This window comes from Psammomys obesus, unplaced genomic scaffold, assembly GCF_907164565.1.
Source record: "Psammomys obesus unplaced genomic scaffold, mPsaObe1.curated_primary_1811, whole genome shotgun sequence".
Taxonomy (NCBI): domain Eukaryota; kingdom Metazoa; phylum Chordata; class Mammalia; order Rodentia; family Muridae; genus Psammomys; species Psammomys obesus.
In genome coordinates this window covers 1,427,165-1,447,060 of record NW_026596353.1, presented here as the reverse complement: position 1 = coordinate 1,447,060, position 19,896 = coordinate 1,427,165, and the positions used below count along the sequence as shown (strand labels likewise).

Below are 19,896 nucleotides of genomic sequence, written 5' to 3'. Positions count from 1 at the left end.
GTTTTTCCCTTTAAAAACTTTGCTCCTCTAGACAGTCTGGCCTCACTCCTCCTCTTCACCAAGGAGGTTGCTGCAACCTGGGCTCTAGCTGGTATTAAATAAACCCTCATGTATTTGCAGGGGAGTCCATTCCTGGTGGTCTTTGGGGGTATCACAAACTGGGCATAAACAGCTGCTCTGGTAGAGGATCTGTGGCCCAACACCTCCATGGCAGTTCTTATGTCTTTGTAACTGCAGATCAGAGGGATCCAATGCCCTTTCCTGGCCTCTTGCATTTACATGGTACACAGACATACATTTGAGCAAAATACCTACATATATTTAATTTTTTAAAGATTTATTTATTTATTTATTATTTATACTATGTTCTGCCTGTATGTGTCCCTGCATGCCAGAAGAGGGAACCAGATCTCATTATAGATGGCTGTGTTATGCCCAAGTCTTGAGAACCCTAAAGACCACTAAAGTGCTGAGTTTGATGCAAATGCAGTATGGTCTTTTTATTATAAGCTTGAGCCTGGGCCCACACTGAGTGTAGAGCCCCCAGTCCAGGAAGAGAGGGGTTTTTGTTTAGGGTTACAACACAGTTCAGGGAATTCTAGCTTGGCAGTTGTATAATTGATTGACATTTAGCAAATATCTGGAGGAGATTGTTTGCCTCGGGGGCCAAGCCAAACCGTAATTGTCTTACTCATCCTATTGTAAAGAATAGCTGGGTAAAATTTAGGTATTTACTAATTGTCTTTGCTAGGAGTGATGTTAAACATTACTGGGTTTTCTCCAGGCTATTCCTTGGGTAATGGACTCCATTGTCTTTTGCCTGGAATTGGTGACCTGTGACCTAGCTCCTGGGACTGGTGGCTTTTGGGGTGTGGTGGGGTCAGGCCTGTTTTCTCAGTTGTGAGCCACTGTGTGGTTGCTGAAAATTAAATTCAGGACCTTTAGAAGAGCAGCCAGTGCTCTAAATGAGCCATCTCTCCTGCCCTAATTTTTCACCCTGTAGTTACTTGCTGGGCAGGGCTTAGTAACCATAGGACAAGGTGTCATTTATCTGGATTTTTTTGTATGTGTATTCTGCCTGCAATGTGTCTGTGTTCCATAGACATGCTGAGGAGGCCAGAAGAGGACATCAGATCCTTCAGAACTGGAGTTATGAATGGTTGTGACACACACACACACACACACACACACACACACACACACACACACCACATCACATCCAGTGTAGGAGTTGTCAACTCTTTTCTAGAAAGGAAAGATAATCTATATTTTCAACTGTTCAGGAAATTGAAATGTCTTAACCCTGCTGTTCTGACCAGGAAGAGCAGGTACAGATGTGGTGAAAGCAGTCACGGGCCAAGCACCAATAAAACTTTATTTAAAGAGAAAAGTGAGAAGCCATGTTTGTTTGTTGAATGAGGGCAGAAGCTGGGCTCATTGAATGCTGAGCATGTGCTGTGTGCTGGGATGTTATCTGGCATATCAGTGTTAGTGGCCCTTGGAATAGAACTCAGGCTGTCCTGCGCTTGACAGGAATTCACACAGTTCACAGCCTGTTCTGAGTAAAACCAGGACTCCTGCTGGGACCCACGAACTTCCAGTGTTTGACCTTCCCTTTGACCTCTCTGCTGGCTTCTACCAGCTCAATTGGGCTGGGACTTTGCCCAGCAGACCCCAGGAATCCGCCAGCAGAGAAGTCCCTCTGTAAGCGGGGCTCTAGCCTGTGTGCGTGCGTGCGTGCATGTGTGCGGCGGCTGCAGGATGGGGCCTGGAATAGCAAGAGGAGCTAGATGCTTGTCGCTGGGTGTGGGACTGGTGCTGAGCTGGTGCCGTGTCCCTTGCTCATCTTTAAAGAGAATCAGGAGTGCCCACCTGTCGTCCCAGCCCTCGGAGTTTGAAGTCGGGGCTTTATGAATTGGAGCCAACCTGGGCTACCATAAAACCCATTAAAAAAAAAAATCAGAAGAACTTGGGAGGACATTGTGCAAAGTGAAACAGGACTGTGGGGAAAAAATACTATAGGCTCCTAGATGTCTCCAGAGCTGCCAAACGCAGAAAGTAGAAACCAGCCAGAGGCAGGGTGTGTCGAGGTGTAACAACAAAACAAAACAAAAACAAATAAATAAATCTATGTCAGAGGTTGAAAATGGTAATACACACCTTTAATCACAGCACTGAGGAAAAGCAGTGGGTTCAAGGCCAGACTGGTCTACAGGACAGCCAGGGTTACATAATGAGATGCTGTCTCTAAACAAACAAAGACAACAGCAAAGATGAAATCAGTTAACACTGCACTTCACAGTATGAACTTAAATCTTTTGATGTGTGTATAGCAGCATAGATGGAGCCCAGGGCATTGCAGATGTTAGACAAGTGCTCCACCCTGAACTATGCCCCAGCCCCTCACTGGGGCATTCTAGGCAGGGGCTCCACCATTAAGTTATTCCATCATTAAGTTAATTTTTATTTTTATTTATATGAATTAGTGTTTTGCCTGATTCACACATGTATGTCTATGTGAAGGTGTCAGATCTTGGAGTTACAGACAGTTGTAAGCTGCCATGTAGGCACTGGGAATTGAACCCAGGTCCCCTGGAAGAGCATTCAGTGCTCTTAACCCTTGAGCCATCTTTCCAGCCCCTAAGCACAATCTTTTAATGATATAAAGGACCCTCATTTTCACTATCAGACAATAGAAACAGCTTGAATCCTTCTGCTAAAATTAAACTGACCTCTTAAGATCTGGCCTTCTAATTTCTGGTACATGTTTATAGACACCAGAGCAGCCTGTTCTGGCAACGATCCCTGACCACAGGCCAGCCAGTGGCTATCACGCCTCTTTCCCAAAATAGGCTTTGAGGCTCTTCTTTTCCATCAAGTCTGTCTGGTCAGAATATGAGATCCCCACGCCTTGGGCTAGAGGGCAAAAGACCTCTTCCCAGCTGCTCTGGGAGCTGAGTCCAGGCCAGAGTGTACTGCAGTTTATATGCTGGTTTTGCAATCCTGACACCAGACCCATCTTCTGCCAAGGGCTCGTGGACTCTCCTTCTGCCTCCGAATTTTAGCTACTATTAAAAGTGTGAATATGGGGCAAACAAGGGGGTACCAGAATCACCAGATGCTGAAAATGACAATGATAGTTCCCTTCCTCCCCACCTCTCCTGCCCCTCCCCACCCCACCCTGCCCCTTCCTTTGTTCCTCATTTCCTTCCTCTCTTTTTGGTCTCACTCTGGTAACTCAGGCTAGCTTGGAATTGGCAATCCTCCTGCCTCAGCTTCCTGAGTGCCAGGAGGACAGGTGTGAACCTTCCCTCTATCTTGGAGAAGTCAGATGTGCTTGACCCTGCATTACAGGTATCAGACCCCCTTCCTATCTCTGGAGCCCCAGAGTGTCTCTAAAAACAGACCCATTGAACCCCTACATTTTGAGGCTGAATGAAGCAAAAGAACTTGATTTACTTGTACCAGATTTATTGGCTGATCATTCACACTGAGCTTTGATTGACACCAAGACAATGAAACCCGGGAGCTTCCAGCCTCAGGACCTACCCTACCTCCAGGAAATGCTGTGAGAAAGCATGTTCTCAACAAATGGGCAACACTAGATATTCCTACTGGACCTGAGCCTCACATAAGCCTCAGATTAGCAGTGCCTCACATGGACTCACTTCTCTCGGACATCCCGGTGACTGACTGCCATGGTCCTTGCCCTGTACAAGGCCTGCTACCCCCAGGAGTAGCACAACACTGTACAGAGAGCAGGGGTGGATCTGTACATTTGTTGAATGGCTGACGGACTATACTGATCCAGCTCTGGGATCCTCTGCCGTGCATGCACGCCTCCTTTGCCGGTAGGCAGCTGGGAATGCAAGCTCCCCTCCTGTTAGCAGCCTGCCCTGAATGTGCTTGCTCAGCCAAGTAAGTGGTGAGACCCTCTGGGCCCAAACATAACAGCTTAACAAACAAAGCAGTCTGCCACCATCCTTCATGCCGGCCTCAGTCTCCCTCTCAATAGCATGTTGCTTAGGAAACTGTTTGACATTATCAAGACCCTTCTGTGCAGAGGAGGACCTGCCGTCTCCATACTACAGAGAGGAGATAGAGGCTGAGAGAAGGGAGGCAAGTTGCCCATAGAGACCCAGCAGGAGTCACAAAGTTCTAGGGAGGTCCTGAGTGGGAAAGGACCTGGGAAACCCAGCACCTGGCTCTTGAGAGGAACTTGGGTAAGGCAACTCAGCCTCCTCATGGCTTTAAATTCTTTTGGTTACAAGATACAATTTAACAGAAGAAAGAATATTAACCAGGACTGTACCAGTCAGGGCTTCTGGCTGTGGGTGCTGCCAGGACTGTGTGCTCCGAAGGCTCCAACACTGTGAGAGGTCTGGAAAAGATCAGGGCTTCTCACTCCTCCCCAACTCCTCCACCCTTGTCTCTCATCCAATGCTGCATCAGCCCTGGGAGTTGCTGATGCATACAAATTGCAGCTGGGGAAGTTGAGGCCAGTGGAGGAGTACTCTGAACCCTGAATGTCCCCAACTCTGAGGTTCCCTGAGTCTACATCCTTCTCCACAGCACCCCTGGACCCCTGGGGCCACCCCCTAATCCGCCTTCTTGGTCTTTTTCTTCCTGGAGCCTTCACTCAGCTCCTCCTTGGCCTTGGCAGCCAGGCCCACGTGCTGCACGCCCAGCCCACTGCCATGTGCTGTTCCATGGTTGTCATGCTGGTGGTCGCCTCCCCAAGTTGCCCCAAACAGCACTGGGCAAATATAGCCCTCCAGGACATCAAATGGAGAACTGTGGGAGTGTGTGGCCGTCAGGAACACCTGAAGTTGGACAGAGAAGACCAAAGGAACAGTGAGGGGGATTGGGCCAGGCCCAGCCCTCTGTCTTCCCACACCTGCAAGTGCATGACCCCCAGTCCTGGACCCTGGAGAAGCCTGACTTCCAGTGTCTGCACCTGGATAGTCCAGGGATACTGCAACCAGTGGTTACCCACACCAACAGGACCGCCCAACACCTGGACTTTGGTGTTACATGTTGTTGAGACAGGCTGCCATGTAGCCAGGCTAGCTTTCTACTCCCTATGCAGTCAAGTCTGGCCATAGAAGGTCAATCATCTGAAGCTGGAAAGAGGCCCCTCACTGTACCTTACCCCTGCTGCTCCATAGCCCACCCTTGCTGCCTTGGACTTCACACTCCAGAATTCTGAGCAATACATTCATTCTCTCCCTCCCTTCTTGTTTGTTTTTGTTTGCTTGCTTTCTTTTTGTATGGAAAAGGTCTTATATAGCCCAAGCTGGCCTCATACTTGCTGTGTAGCTGAACATGACCTTGAACTCCTTCCCTGCCACAGGCCCAGGGTTTTTGGCCCAGGGTTTTTGAGACAGAATGTCACTATGTAACCATGGCTGGCCTGGAACTCACTATGTCGACCAGGCTGGCTTCAAACTCATATGGGTCCTCCTGCCTAAGCCTCCACAGCAGGGCTTACTCCCTTTCTAAGGCCATGGTACCCTCCCAGGGATGGACCATAGAAGGGAGGGGCCTTCTGTGCTTTGGGAAACTAGAGGCAACATTGCCCAGCACAGTGGAAGGACAGGGAAGGCCCAAAGATCCCTTTCTGGGTGATTTGATCGGTTGCACTAGAACCCTACCCGGTCACACTCAAGTGGCTTCTTGCTTCCTGCCCTCTGGTCTTCCTGACAGGGAACAAGGCACCCAGAGCCTATGCCCAGAAGGCCCATCCTTTTCATTCCCACCCCCACCTCTTTGGCCCTCATTGCTCAATCTCTGGATGAACTTCTCCTGTCTATCTCATGGAGACCATGTACCCCCAGGAGTGTCCTAGTTCCCCAACCCCATCCCAGGGAAGTCAAGGTCACAAGCACGGTGTGGCATACCTTACATGACACCATGAACATGGTGAAAACAAAGATGAGGCTGGCCTTAGACACCGGGAGCCAGCGGGTCTGCTGCAGGGTGAACAGGATGGCTCCATACAGACTGGCTTTGGTGGGGCTGAGGGTGCAAGACAGAAGTCAGTATGGCCCTGTTGGAGAGTCATTTAACACTCACCAGAGGCACAGCTGACCAGGAGGCCTGGGGCCCCTGTCTTCCCCAGCTGGCACAGCTGACCAGGAGGTGTGGAACTCGTCTTCCCCGCTGGCAGCTGCTGCCTGGGAGCATTTAAATTTATGTTGGGTTGAGAAGTTCACAGTCTGAGCTCACATGTGGGGGATCTCAAGCCCATGGAGGGTGGAGAATTTGGGGTGGAGGCTATGCTAGGGTGAAGAACTCAGGCAGGGAGGAATTCAGAGGGTGGCGACATGAGGTCAGGGGGAAAAAAAAAAGTCTGTGACCAAATCAGGACAGCAGCTGTTTTAGCCTCTTCTCTAGGTTGACCTCTGCCTTCTCAGGGCTGTGAACTGTTTTTCTTTCCTCCAGAATCTCCAGTGCACTCACTGTTTCTAACAGAAGGATCTGCACTGTCACCAGGAGCTGAGCTAGGGCCCCTCCTCAACCACATTCCCTTCTTCCGCTCCCACCCAGTGTGTGTGTCTCCCTTTGTCTCTGTGTTTCTCTGTCTCTCTAGCACTTATGTAGGCTAGAGAGCTGATTATTTCTTTAGGGGAACTGATTCTTTTCTCCACCATATAGGGCCTGGGGATCGAACTAAAGTCATCAGGCTTGGCAGCAAGCTCCTTTACCCACTGAGCCCTCTTGCAACAAAGTCTCTTGCTAGGTGGGCTGGCCAATGTACCTGAGGGAACCTTTCTACCTCTTCCTCCCACATATGCCCAGGGATTTGTCTCTGGTTGACTTGTAGGCCCTGTTGTGGTGGCTTGAATGAGAATGTCTCCCATTCTAGTCCCCAGTTGGTGGTGCTGTTTGGGGAGGCGGAGGAAGTGTGTTGCTGGAGTGGCCTTTGAGAACTAAGAGCCTTGTCCTCCTCTATTTCTTGCTTATGGCTCAAGATGTGAGCCCTGAGCTTCCCCCCCCCCCCCCCCGCTGTGGAGACTCACTACCACAGCAGACTCTGCCTCTGGAAGTCACCAGCTGAGACACCAGCCCGGGTGACAGGTGTGCTGCTTACCCCTGGGTCTCACCACTGTGGACCCAGGGGAGCCAATGCTGGTTCCTGGGCCCAGCATCTCTCTCTCTCTCTTTTAAAGTTTATTTATTCATTCATTTAATTTTATGTATTTGGGTATTCTGGACTGCATGTGTGTCTGTAAACCACATACCTGTGGAGGCCAAAAAAGGGTACCTGATCTCCCAAGAAGAGGGTTGTAGATGGTTGTGAGCCACCATGTGGGCACAGCGAATTGAACCCAGGTCCTCTGGAAGAGCATCCAGTGCTCTTAACTGCTGAGCCATCTCTCCAGACCCCTATCCTTCAGCCTCTCTTGACCAAGGTGAGGAGGTGCACAGACCATGTGGGTGATGGAACCTAATAATGATGAAATTGTTTTCTCTCTCTCTCCCTCTCTTTTTTAAAGATAGGGTCTCACTGTGTAGCTCAGGCTGGCCTGGAACTCTTGCCTTTGCCTCCCCATGCTGAGATTAAAGATGTGTGCCACTTGGCCTGATTGGTGATGATAAATCTTGTCAATTTGACAGGACCTACAAGTGAACCTGTAGACAAATCTTTGGGCAAATGTGGGAGGAATTATCTAGATTAGGTCAGATGATGAGGAAAGACCCATGCCGAATGTGGGTGGCCCTAGGGCACCATCTGGGACTGAGTACGAAGGAGAAGCCAGCTGAGCTGCACCCCTGTCTTTGCTGGAGGCATGGTGTGAGCTCCTGACCTATCATGGTGGACTTCAAGCCTGAGTAAGTCGATCTCATTCCTGAATTGTTTCTGTCAGTCAGGAATGGTGTCTTAGCAATAGGAAAAGCCACCAAGGTGCTGCTAAGCTCTTGAACTGCTAGGTTCTGAGAGTGTTGATGGCCGCCGATCACCTCACACAGTAATGTGGTGTGAGCTATGGGTTTGGGTGCAGTGGGCTACTTCCACTCAGCCTCTGCAGATGCTGGAAGTTAAGGTCGCCATGCAGAGGGCTAACAAAGCACGTGAGACTGAACCTCACAGAAGCCCAGGACAGTGAGTGAAAGTGCACAGTGGGGAAAGGCAGCTCCTGCACTCTGCCCTCCAACTTTATTAGGTGCCTTCCCCAACACTAAAGAAATGGGGGGTGAGGGATGGCTTCCTCAGAGCCAACATGCAGTGAACGTTGGCATGTGAGGGACTCAGGATTTGGCTGAGAGACCCTGCTGGAGAAGCAATTGAGGGTGACCCCCCAGCATAACCCAAGGCCTCCCCAGGTGCATGTGCACACACATGTCCCCACACACACGTCCCCGCATACATGTCCTCACTCAGACACTCGGGACATGGAGAAAAGAAGGAAGAAAGAAATGAAAGAGAAAAAAAGATTTATCCGGCCTGATACATGTAGGGCTACTACATGGGTCATGAATGTTGTGTAGTCCTGCCAGGCATCCCCCCTGGCCCTTCATGCCACAGTGCCTGCCTGCCCATGACCCCCTCCATTTCCTTGTTTCCCATGCTCATTCTCCCTCTGGCTCTGCACTTTTCTAACCTGACAACTAACTATGATGTTAGCCTTGAGGTGGAGGGTGTTTTTTATGGCCAGAAAACTCCTACTCACTTTTCAAAACCCCAGTCAAATATCACCTCTTTGCAGAAACTCTTCCTGTGCCCACCTGGTGGTATCGCTGTGATCGGTAAGGTAGGGCTAGGCATAGAGGCAGCGGGTGGTACTCACAAGGACATGTGCAGGATCTCATTGGTCTCTGGCTTCCAGACTCCTCGAAGCAGCTGCTCCAAGTTGGACAGGAGGGCGACACCAGAGCCTGCGGGGCAGAGCACTGTTGAGCTGGCCAGCCACCCCCACACCCTCCTTTCTTCTAGCCTCAATTCCCAAGGAAACCATGATCCTTCTCTTCACGAGGAGACTCTGAGTATCCATTGAGATGGGGAAACTAAGGCTCCAAACAACACCTTCCCCAGCACCTCAGGGCATGTTAGGAATAAACCAGCAAGAGGCAGTCGACATGTCCCCACACATAGCGTGAGGGACCGCCTGAGTCTCACTGAGCTGCCCAGGCTGGCCCAGGACTCCTACTCCTCCCTGGCTCAGCATCTTGAGGGCTGGGACAGGAGCCCACCCTCCTGGCCAGCCAACCGCTGGAATTTTTATTTTATTTATTGAAAAAATTTTAATAATTTTTTATAGTTTTATTATTTATTTGAATAATTTGTTTATTTTGTGTATAGTGTAGACAGTGGTAGCACGCCATGGTGCAAATGCAGAAGTCAGCTTGCAACTTGTGTGAGTTCTCTGCTTCCCCACTGTGGGATTCAAGGATTGAACTCTGTTCCTTTGGTGGTCCTCACTGTTACCTACTGAGCCATCCTGCTAGCCCCTATGATTTTTTTTTTAATTACCCTGGGGCTAGGAATGATGATGCACACCTTTAATTCCAGCATTCAGGAAGCAGAGGCAGGGGATCTCTGTAAGTTGGAGGCCAGCTTGGCCTATATAATGAGAGCTAAGCAAGCCAGGGCTACATAGAGAGACTGTCTGGAAAAGAAATAGTTACATTATTTATACTTTTTGTGGTGGTGGGAAGTGTGTCTATGCGCACACTGTGCTGTGTGTGGAGGTCAGGGGACAACTTGTGAGACAGGGTCTCACCTACTATGTGGGCTCTGGGGAACAAATTCCGGTCATCAGGGGGCCTCAAGCCCCTGCCCCACTGAGCCATCCTGCTGCCCCTATTATTATTAACTTTATTTTATTGTGTATAGTATGTGTAGGTGCATGAGCCATGATGCCTATGAGGTGGTCAGTGCACAGCTTGTGGGAGTTAGTTCTCTCACGTGTGGGCCACAGGGTCAAGCCTGGGTCACCAAGCTTTGGCTGCAGGCTACTTTACCCACCAAGGATTGTTGTGGTGATTTGTTTTACTCTCCCTGCCATCACTCTGCTTACCTTTGACCCAGCCGGTGGCGATCATGATGAACCACCCATGGTGGTAGTGGTGGTGCGCGTGATGGATGCCCACTGCGATCTTTCGGACCCTCACCACCTCCTTCATGGCCACAAAGACGAGTTTCACAGGCAGGAAGCAGACACACTTGTAGAAGAGGTCCAAGGGACAGAAGAAGATCAAGTACCTTTAAGGACAGAAGGCCTTCGGTCAGGGGACGGGCAGCTCATTAGGAGCTGAGCATATTTATGACCAAGGCAGAGAAGGAGGGTAGTGAGGATGGTGCACCATGCAGATTGTGACTAAGGGTCCTTGCTCCTTCAATTTCCCTCCTCCCTGATGCTGGGGTCCTCCCTGACCCCAGGCTCTGCCTTTCCGGGCCTCCAGGTGCTTACCACACTGCGGAGGCCAGCAGGATACTGGAGCTGTTGCTGAAGTAGTCAATGACAGGCTCCCCAAGAAGCAGGTCGGCCAGAATATAACTCCCAAAACAGTGCAACATGGCGCATAGCCAGGATGCCACCGGGTGGCGCCGGGACAGCTCCACAGCTCCTGCGAGGCATGTGAACTCTGATGGTCACCGAAATCCCATGCCACACCAGCTTGCATGCTGCTCTTTTAACCCTCAGGGTTAAAACTCTTTTAAGTCCAGAGCTTCCCAAGTGCTCTTTGGGCGCGGGGGGTAGTAGAGAGCCCACTCAGCGCTGCATGCTGAGTGGGCTCTCTACTACCACCAAGCACAGACTCACCTGTGCCCCCTGAGGAAGCCATCTCAGGTATCAGACAGGGTAAGGCAAATGTCATCGGGGCCACTGAGCTGGTAAAGGCACTTGCCACCAAGCATGATGAGCTGAGCTCCACCCAGGACCCACTTGGTGGAATGAGAGACCAGACTCCTGCAGCTTGCTTTCCAATAAGTACCATGCTGCACTTGAGCATGTGCACAAGCAATGAAAGTAGCCAGGCATGGTGGCACACTCCTTGAATCCCATCACTCAGGAGGCAGAGGCAGGAAGATCTGTGAGTTCAAGGCCAGCCTGGTCTACAGAGAGAGAGTTCCAGGACAGCCAGGGACATGGAGAGAATCTGTCTCAAGTAAACAAATGAATAAATAAATAAAATAATATTTGTACATCTCCACAGTCTTTGTTAATGGTTAAGTTCTCTCTGTATGCTAACACTGTCGCCATCTCGCGAGGCCACACGCCAAAACCACACTGGGTGTCTCCTGGAGTGACTGCTCAGCGTGTGTAGCCTCCTTTCTGACCTGTTTCATTTGGCAGAGAACAATTTTAGGACCAAGCTGTCATTCAATAGCTCAATGCTCATGCTCTTCTCACTGCCTGGATGTGGTCTGACCCCCAAGGCTCCCAGATTGGGAAACTGGTCCCCAAGGTGTCAGAATTAGAGATGGAGGAACCTCTAAGAGTTGGGTGTAGTGCAGAGTAGTTAGGTTTGCTGTACTTCAGACCCGGGAGAATGTGGTCATGAAAGGCACAGCTGGGCTGGGCTGAAATGGTGAGAGCTTGTAGCTCAGTAGGCAGAGCATGTGCTTGGCCTGCTGGAAGCCGTGGTTTACATCCATAGTACCACATAAACTTGATGTGACTGATGTAAGCCTGTAATCCCAGCACACAGGTGAAGCAAGAGAATAAAAAGTTTAAGGTCATCCCTCCCTTCAGGGGACATTCTAGGCTATCCTGGGATACATGAGATCCTGTCTCAAACAAAAAGAAAGCCTGGCCAGGGGTGCCCCTGAATCAGTGGCTGCTGGTCTTACCCCATCTCCTCCTTTCCCACAAGTGTCTGCTGCACTGGCATCTCCCACCAGGCCCTCAAAGGGGCAAAGCAGGGAGCTCCCCTTCTGAAACGTCCAGGCTTCAAGAAACCTGAGCCAAATCAACCTTTAGTTTTCTTCAGTGCTGGGGATGAAACCCAGGGCTTCCCACAGAAATCACCCTCATCCCCCAAACCTCTCTTCTCTTCATTAGCACAAAGATCTGTGTATTGTTACTACAGTAGAAATAAGGCAAGTACAGCCAGTGAGATGGCTCTGTGTAGACTGACAACTACGGACGGCGTGGATCGACTTTCTCCAAGCCTGATGACCTGAGTCCGATCCCCAGAACCCACATGCTAGAGAGAACCAACTTCCCCAGTTACCACTGGACCTCCACTCACCTCCTGTGCACATGCTCAACACACGCGTGCACACACCACAAATCATTTCAAAATAGAGAAATACACATAGGCAGCAGAGGAGTGAATCCCCCCAGCACACTGATACCCAGGCCATTCATGCGCGCGCGTGCACACACACACACACACACACACACACACACACACACACACAAACAAACAAATGTAATCTGAAACTTGAATAATATGAAAAGAACACACAAAAGAATAACGAGCCTTGTCAAGTGCCCTGGAATATACTTGGAATACAAAGAGAGAAGGGCAAGGAAGAGAAGGAGTGGGGAAAGAACACCCCCTCCCACATCTATTTAAAGCACACATTCCCTGAGAAGTAATCCCATGAGCAGCTGGTGAGCCACAGGGCCAAGGCTGCCGAGGCCCTGCTGCTCCACAGAAACAGACACTTGAATGTGCAGCTAAAGATAGCTGCCAGGGCAGTCTTACTGCTGGGCCTCTCTTGTGCCTTTTGGGGCCATCTTAGACAGAGCTGACATGGAGGGGCTGAGATTTCAGTTCACGACACTGCGACCAACAGGCTCCTCCTCTATAAAGTTCTATATCCCCTGCTGGCTCTGCCACTCTGGCCTTCAGTGAACCTCAGTTTCTTCAGTTGTCAAAAGGCAGAGGGATGGGTTTATGGCTCTCAAAGTAAAATGGTTCAGCAAACTATCTTTATTTTGTGTATGAGTGTTTACCTACATGTGTTTCTGTACATCATGTGAGTACAGTGTCTGCTGAGGCCTGAAGAGGGTGTCAGATACCCTGGAGCTGCACGGTTGGGAGGGACTCTGCAAGAGCAGCCAGTACTCCTACCAGCTGAGCCACTGCTCCAGCCCTATTTATTGTATTTATTTATTTTGACACAATGTCACACTCTAATCCAAGCTAGCGATTTGCCACCCTTTCTACCCACCACCGCTGAGAGGACAGACTTCAGTCGCTATGAATCTGGAGAAGCCCAGTCTCCCTGGCTCTACTATCCAAAGTTATCCACTGGGACAAAAAGAAATTGTTTGGTCATTAGCAACTATGCCAGAGATATTCCAGGGCCTAGAATGAGACTGAAATATCTGGGGTTGAAATTTCACACATCAGTATTAAATCCACCCACTGGCTAAAGGAGTAGCCCAGCATAGTGCTCTGCCCAGAACACCGCCAGTGAGGGGCTGAAGGGCATGGCTCAGGGGTGGAGCCCTTGCCTAGAATGTCCCAGTGAGGAGCTAGGGGCATGGCTCAGTTTAAGATTCCTGCCCAGAATTCCCCAGTATCTCCAGGTACTGAAGATTACTGGTGAGGTAGGTAGGAGGGGAAAAATAAAAATTGTCTTTTTTTGGTGCTATGCCTTGCACACACTTAGTGTAGCATATCTCAGGGGCTACAACTGAAGTTCCAAAGCTTTGTACTTCTCAACTTATTTGTTGTAAACCTAAAGCTGGCCTAAAAAAGAACTTGTCTATTAAGTGGTGTTCAGGGAACATGCCTGAAGCCCTGTGTTTCATCCCCAGCACAAAAGAAACCAGGTGTGGTGGCATAGGCCTGAAATCACAGCACTCAGGACTCAAGAGGATCATGAGTTTGAGACTGGCCTGGACCACTAGTGAGACCCTAAAAAAAAAGAGTCTATTATTGTTGGGCATGTCTACAATCCCTGCACTTGGGAGACAGAGGCAGAAGAATCAGAAAGCCAAGGTGATTTTTAGCTACAGAGCAAGTTTTAGTCTAGCCTAGGCTACATAAGACCAGTTTAGTTCAAACAACTGAAGATTGGTGCCAACAGTGTAACTCAGTTGGTAAGTCCTTCCCTAGCGCACACACAGCCTTGGGTTCCATCCCCAGCACAGTGGGTGTGGACACTGTGTTGGGACACTTGTTACCCGGCATGGATTGTGTTGGAGGCAGGTGGATCACAAGTTCAATGTCATAGGCTACATAGTGAAAGCAGCCTGTGCTACTTATGTATCATACTTACGATACTGGTGTATTAAAAAAGCTAAGGGGTCCAGGATGGTCACTCCTTTCTTCACCTGTCTTTCTGTTGTGTGCCCTTTCTTCCATCCCTCTCCACCAACCAGCCTGGGGGCCCAGGAAGGAATGCGACTCCAGAGAGTTCTCACCATAACAAGCAGCTCCAATCTACCTTTAGTTCCTCCCTTCCAGAAACTGTTGCCTTGGATGAGGTTTTGATCATGCTTTCCTGGGGCCAGGCTGGCCTGGAACTTACAGAGATCCACCTGCCTCTGCCTCCAAGTGCTGGGATTAAAGGCGAGCACCATTACTGCCCAGCGCATCCGACATTTCTAAGTAGCTTCCAAACACCAGAGCTTTCTTGCAAAAGAACTCTCTGGAAAGCCTGACTCAGAAAGCACCACTAAGTACCAGTAAGTAACATGTTTTTCTGGAGCAGTGGTTCTCAACCTTCCTAATTCTGTGACCCTTTGTCACGCTGTGCACGCCTCCAACACTTTCCTTGCCACTTCACAACTATAATTCTACTACTGTTTTGAATCATATGTAAATACTGTTTTGAATCAATGTAAATGTCTGATCTGCAGGATATCTGTTATAAGACCCCCCCAAACGAGTCACCACCCACAGGTTGAGAACCATTGTTCTAGAGCCTTCCAAACGAATGGAAGCACTTCTTACAAAGGACTTAGACACCCAAAATCCAAATACCCATATTAGTGGCCAGTAGTCAGCAGAGCACAACATCTCATTTTCCCCTTCAGGCCATGTCACAGACAGGCAAGAGGAAATGCACGGAGGCGATGGGATCAGTTTGATGGTTTGAGATAATACAGGCCGATGGGCTTCCATCTCAGATACCCTCATCTGTCCCTTCTTTTCATGTTTATGTGTGTGTGTTGAGCATGCATGTTTGAATGGCGCACAGTTGGGGGGGCACATGGTATATACAGGGGATTGTGCACATTTATGTCTGTGCACACGGGGCCAGCAGCCAGCTTGGACACAGCCAGGTGTCCAAGTGTCTGCCTCCTGAATACTTCACCATCTCTTTCATTTTATTAATTTTTATTTCTGGAGGGGAGGTTGACACAGGCTCTCACTCTGTAGACCAGGCTGTCCTGGAACTCACAGAAATCTGCCTGCCCCTGACTCCTGAGTGCTGGGATTACAGGTGTGTGCCACCACACCTAGCTGTACTCCACCATCTTTAGCTGAGAAAGAGGTTTGGTTTGTAGTGCAGGCTGGCCTGCACTAACTCTGGCTCAGTGTCTTGTATGTATGCCTGGCAGCTCAGCAGCCACCTTAGCTTCCTAAGGGGAGTGTGAAGTGAGTAGTTCTCAAAGCCTGACCCATGATTCTGTCTGTCACAGGAACCTGGGTATGAGTCCTGTGAGACTTGCAGGCTCACTGCATATTTATTTACTTCACCCCTCTACTTCCTGGTCCCCAAATTTTGAAGGAATTATGTCAGGCAGATGCCATACAGAAAACATCAGGGAAATGGGCTTGAAATGCAAGTGTGGAGATACTCTGATTAAACTAGTCTGATTAAGTTAAATTAAATTTGATTCGTTTGGGGCCTGGGGATGGAATGCAAGGTCTCCTGTATGCTCAGTAAAAACTGTAACAACCAGCTGCACTTGCTCTAGGTTGTCACTCTAAGGCTGAGCCATGCCTCTAGCCCATGCTGAGGGATTCTAGGCAGGGGCTCTAACCACATTGCTATCTCTTTAAATTTTTTTTTTGAGGGCCAGTAATACGGCTTACCAGGTAATAACACTTGCTGCCAGGCCTGACAGCCTGAATTCAATCCCTGGGACCCATGCAATGGAAGGAGAGACCTGGTGCCTGCAGCCACTGACTTCCACATAGGTGCTACGGTGGCACTTTACACACACAGTAAATAAACAAGATGGATTACTTTTTTGTTTTGTTTTTTCGAGACAGAGTTTCTCTGTATAGCCTTTGCTGTCCTGGACTCACTCTGTAGACCAGGCTGGCCTTGAACTCACAGAGATCCACCTGCCTTGCCTTTCAAGTACTGGCATTAAAGGCCTACACCACCAAGCCCAGGTATAAATAGACTTTTAAAATACCGCAGGAAATCTGATATGCAGCTAGGGTTGAGAAACAAGTGAAGTTCTATAGCATAAAACCAAAACCTTCTGGACTACTCTGTCTCCTACACTTGCAGCACAGATGCTTTATTGTGAACCCCTGGAGAAATATTTAGACAAGAATGGGCATGGACCACATCTAGGACTCAAGGACAGGGAGGCTAGCCTGGGCTATACAGCAGGGCCCTGGTTTGTCTTGGTTTTGTTTCAAATAGTGGTTGGCAAAATGGTTGAGAAGTACCAGCACTTGCAGCCCGGTGATGCTGCCTGGTGATCTGAGTTTCAGCCTCAGAATCCATGCAAAGATAGAAGAAGAGAGCTGACACCACAAAGTTGTCCTCTGTCCTCTGCATGCACTCTGTGGCACAAATATGTACACACACACATCCTCTGTCCCCTACATGCACTCTGTGGCACATATGCACACACACATACACACACACACACACACACACACACACACGATGACAATGATGATAATAACTGAAAATATTTTAAACACAAATAAAATTAAGTGGTGCAGAGAGTGGCTCTTTGGATAAAGGTACTTGAGTTCAATCCCCAAGTCCCACATAGGAGGAGAACAACTGTCAAGTTGCCCTGTGCCCTCCACAGGCACGTCCTGGTGTACCCCCCCTCCACACACAGTGAATAATGAGTAGAATTAAAAATAAAAATGCTGGGGCTGGAGAGAGGGCTCAGTGGTTAAGAGCACTGGCTGCTCTTCCAGAGGACCCTAGTTTAATTCCCAACATCCATATGGCAGCTCATGACTGTCTGTAACTCCAAGATCTGATACTCACAGACATACATGTAAATAAATGTAAAATTTTTTTAAATGCTGAATACCCGTTTTCAGCATACTTCTGAATTAAGCCCATTCCAGGAGTTCCCACCTCCTCACGGTGGATCTTGGGGGTGGGGGGAGGTGTCCTGAGCTCCACAGAAGCCACCAGGAATTTTTCCCCAAACAGGAAAGCCAGTTTCTCCAAACAAAAGCACAACCGAGAACTTCACCTTGCAAAGCCTTGGCGATTGTGCACAGGGAAGAAAAACACAGATGCCTGACAAGTCACACCAATCCCATTTGCAGAAGAGCATGTATTTATGCTTTTAAGGACACGTGTACGACATCATCCAAGAAAGCTCTGGAAACATGTCCACTTGAGAGTAACAGAAACACTTTTCTAAGCCATCTTTTTGAAGGGGCCCCATTTTTAAGTAAACAGGCTATTTGTATCACCTCAAAAATCATTAAATTACATATCCACCCGGGGAAGAGTCCTAACTTTCTGTGAAGGAAATTCTATCTCTCAAACTCTAGTTCAGTAGAATAACTAAACCTACAGGAGACAAACACACTTGCTTATGCTGAACTTGTACAAAAATAGAACACTCGGGGAGGTATTTAATTAAATGATTTATTAACTAATTAATTAATTTATTTTTTATGTAGTCTGTAGCCAAATTGGCCAAGAACTGACCATGTAGCCCTGGCTGTATTGGAATTAGTTTGCTATCCTCCTGTCTCTACGTCTGAGTTCTGGGGTCATAGGTGTGAGCTACATTTGTCTTTATTAAAGCAGAAGGTTTGGAGGAGAGGTAGGGTAGCAGCAAGATGGCTCCGCCGGTAAAGGAGCTTCTCAAGGAATCTTCACCAAGAGTCCAATCGGGGTACCCACATAGTGAACGGAGACACCGTCCTCTGACCTCCACAACACACAAATAAATCAAATAATTATTATTTTTTTTTAATCAAAGAAGTAGAGTCTCTTCTCCCGTGACTCTTAAGAGCAGGCTGACCCGAAGTTGCCCTGTCCTGGAACCGCTTCTGCTTCCTAAATGGGAAGGATCCCTGGCCAGAGCTGACCCAGCCGGCAAGCGGGAGGGGACGCAAGAAGAGGCTGCCAAAAGATGAAGTGCAGAGAGGGCATGGGTGTCATTTTCCCCGAACCTGATCGCAGCCCCCAGAATGGCCAGCCCTTATATAGTCACTCGGCAGTCAGTCCAAGGGCGCGAAGGGAGGTCACGGCAGCTGACGCCCAGAACATCTGACCCTCACCCAGGCAGGGCAGACCCTTGCTTGCAACCTTCGCCACCATCAGTGTCCCTTGTCCAGGATCAAGTTCACGGAGCCTTGCTCTAACCGGACTTCTGGCTTCTTCCCCGCCCCCAACCCCGCACCACCTGTCCTCCCTACAGTAACCAAGTGCGCTTCTCTCCTTCCCTCCCACCCCATTACAGCCCCCTTTCCACAGCTCCCTCTTCCCCAAGGCTCCCTCCTCCACTTGTGCGCGCGTGGGAGCATCCCACGATCTCAGTCTCTGCTTCTTCCTCATCTAGCCCCAGGATCTACCCTGCCTCCCCCTCCTAGCCACCGTCCTCAAGGCTTAGGTAACTTCTCTCGTGGGACCGCCTACAGCCCCCGACTCACCTGGCTCGTACTTCAGGTAGATGATGGAGACGATAAAGTAGCTGAGGTCGAAAACAGGGAAGAGCGGCACCCGCGAGAAGCTGAGCGCTAGCTCGCTCAGGCTCAACGCCGATATTAGGTCCATGGCGTCGGCGGGTGCCTCCCCGGGCCCTGGCCCCGTGCGCCCGGCAGCCCGGCGACTGCGCCCCAGCCACTGAGCCAGCCCCGCTGCCAGGCACCGCCCCCGCCCGGGCCCCCGGGAGAGGAGGGGCGATGTGGCCCGCCCAGCGTCTCAGAGCTCAAGGCGCCCGGTTGCAGGGACGCCAGAACTTGATTCAACTCAGCCAAGAAGGGGGTCTGGCCCCTGAACCCAGCGCACCCAAGTGGGACTCCTGTCCTTGTGAAGTTGCTTAGTTAAGACATTGACCCTTCTCCGTGGAACTAGCCTAATCAGGGTCCCTATTTTTCCCCAAGATCCCATTCAATCAGGATCCGCGCCCTCGGCAGACCTCAGCCAAGAATTTCATGTTCCATTCGTGAGGAAGCCGTCTCTCCAAGAGAATGTGAAAGTCAGAATCCCGCTTCCCACAAGGGTTCTTCAACCCAAACCGTCATGTACTATTTGGTCTTGTCTCTCCAAGAGGTTCTACAAGTAAAAAACCTCCTCTTCTGCGGATTCCAGCCCAGACTCTAGTATCCCATAGAGTCCACTGAGGTAGGACCCTCCTCCTTCGGGAGGGCCGACAAGTTAGGATCTCTGTAGATCTTAAACCCAGGTCTCATGTTCTGTAAGGTCTGTCCGATCAGGACCCTCATATCACACGAGTCAGAACTGGGAGGCCCGTGGGGGTACAACCTGACCAGGCAGGGGACACCGTGGCCCATACTCTATGTACTCTGAGCCCGAATCGCAGACATCCGTGGGAACCCAACAAGGGCCCTTTTGGAATTCAGTCATCTGCCGCGTCCGTCCGGGACGGCTCAGAGGTCAAGGGCGAGATTTCTGTAAATGCCGAACCTACGGCCAAGCTGACGCTAGAGCCGAAACAACAGCAAGGAAAATATCTTCTGCAGCAACATTGCGCATGCGCGCGCGCTCCCCAAACTCGCTGGGTGACATCACACCACACCCTCCCTCCGAACCAACCAATGCTGATTCAGGATTGTAGGCTGGCGCTT

At 49.8% G+C, this 19,896-nt stretch overlaps 1 protein-coding gene across 1 annotated transcript; it reads right to left on the bottom strand.

Moving 5' to 3' along the window:
- Nucleotides 1-3,454: 3,454 nt before the first annotated feature.
- On the bottom strand, nt 3,455-19,807 carry Tmem38a (transmembrane protein 38A). Its single transcript, XM_055597315.1, has 6 exons — nt 18,739-19,807; nt 10,416-10,572; nt 10,023-10,207; nt 8,793-8,880; nt 5,901-6,018; nt 3,455-4,823 (listed from the first exon to the last, which is right to left on the bottom strand). The coding sequence occupies exons 1-6, from the start codon at nt 18,860-18,862 to the stop codon at nt 4,599-4,601; spliced, it is 897 nt and encodes a 298-aa protein (XP_055453290.1). The 5' UTR covers nt 18,863-19,807; the 3' UTR covers nt 3,455-4,598.
- Nucleotides 19,808-19,896: the final 89 nt, after the last annotated feature.

Bases quoted from the DNA above. Each gene is read 5' to 3' on its own strand.
- Tmem38a (XM_055597315.1), bottom strand. From the start codon at position 18,862: ATGGACCTAATATCGGCGTTGAGCCTGAGCGAGCTAGCGCTCAGCTTC. The intron at 6,019-8,792 runs GTGAGTACCACC...TTGCACCCTCAG, and splicing joins GAGATCCTGCACATGTCCTT to CCCCACCAAAGCCAGTCTGT. The intron at 4,824-5,900 runs GTATGCCACACC...GTCCAACTTCAG, and splicing joins TGTTCATGGTGTCATGTAAG to GTGTTCCTGACGGCCACACA.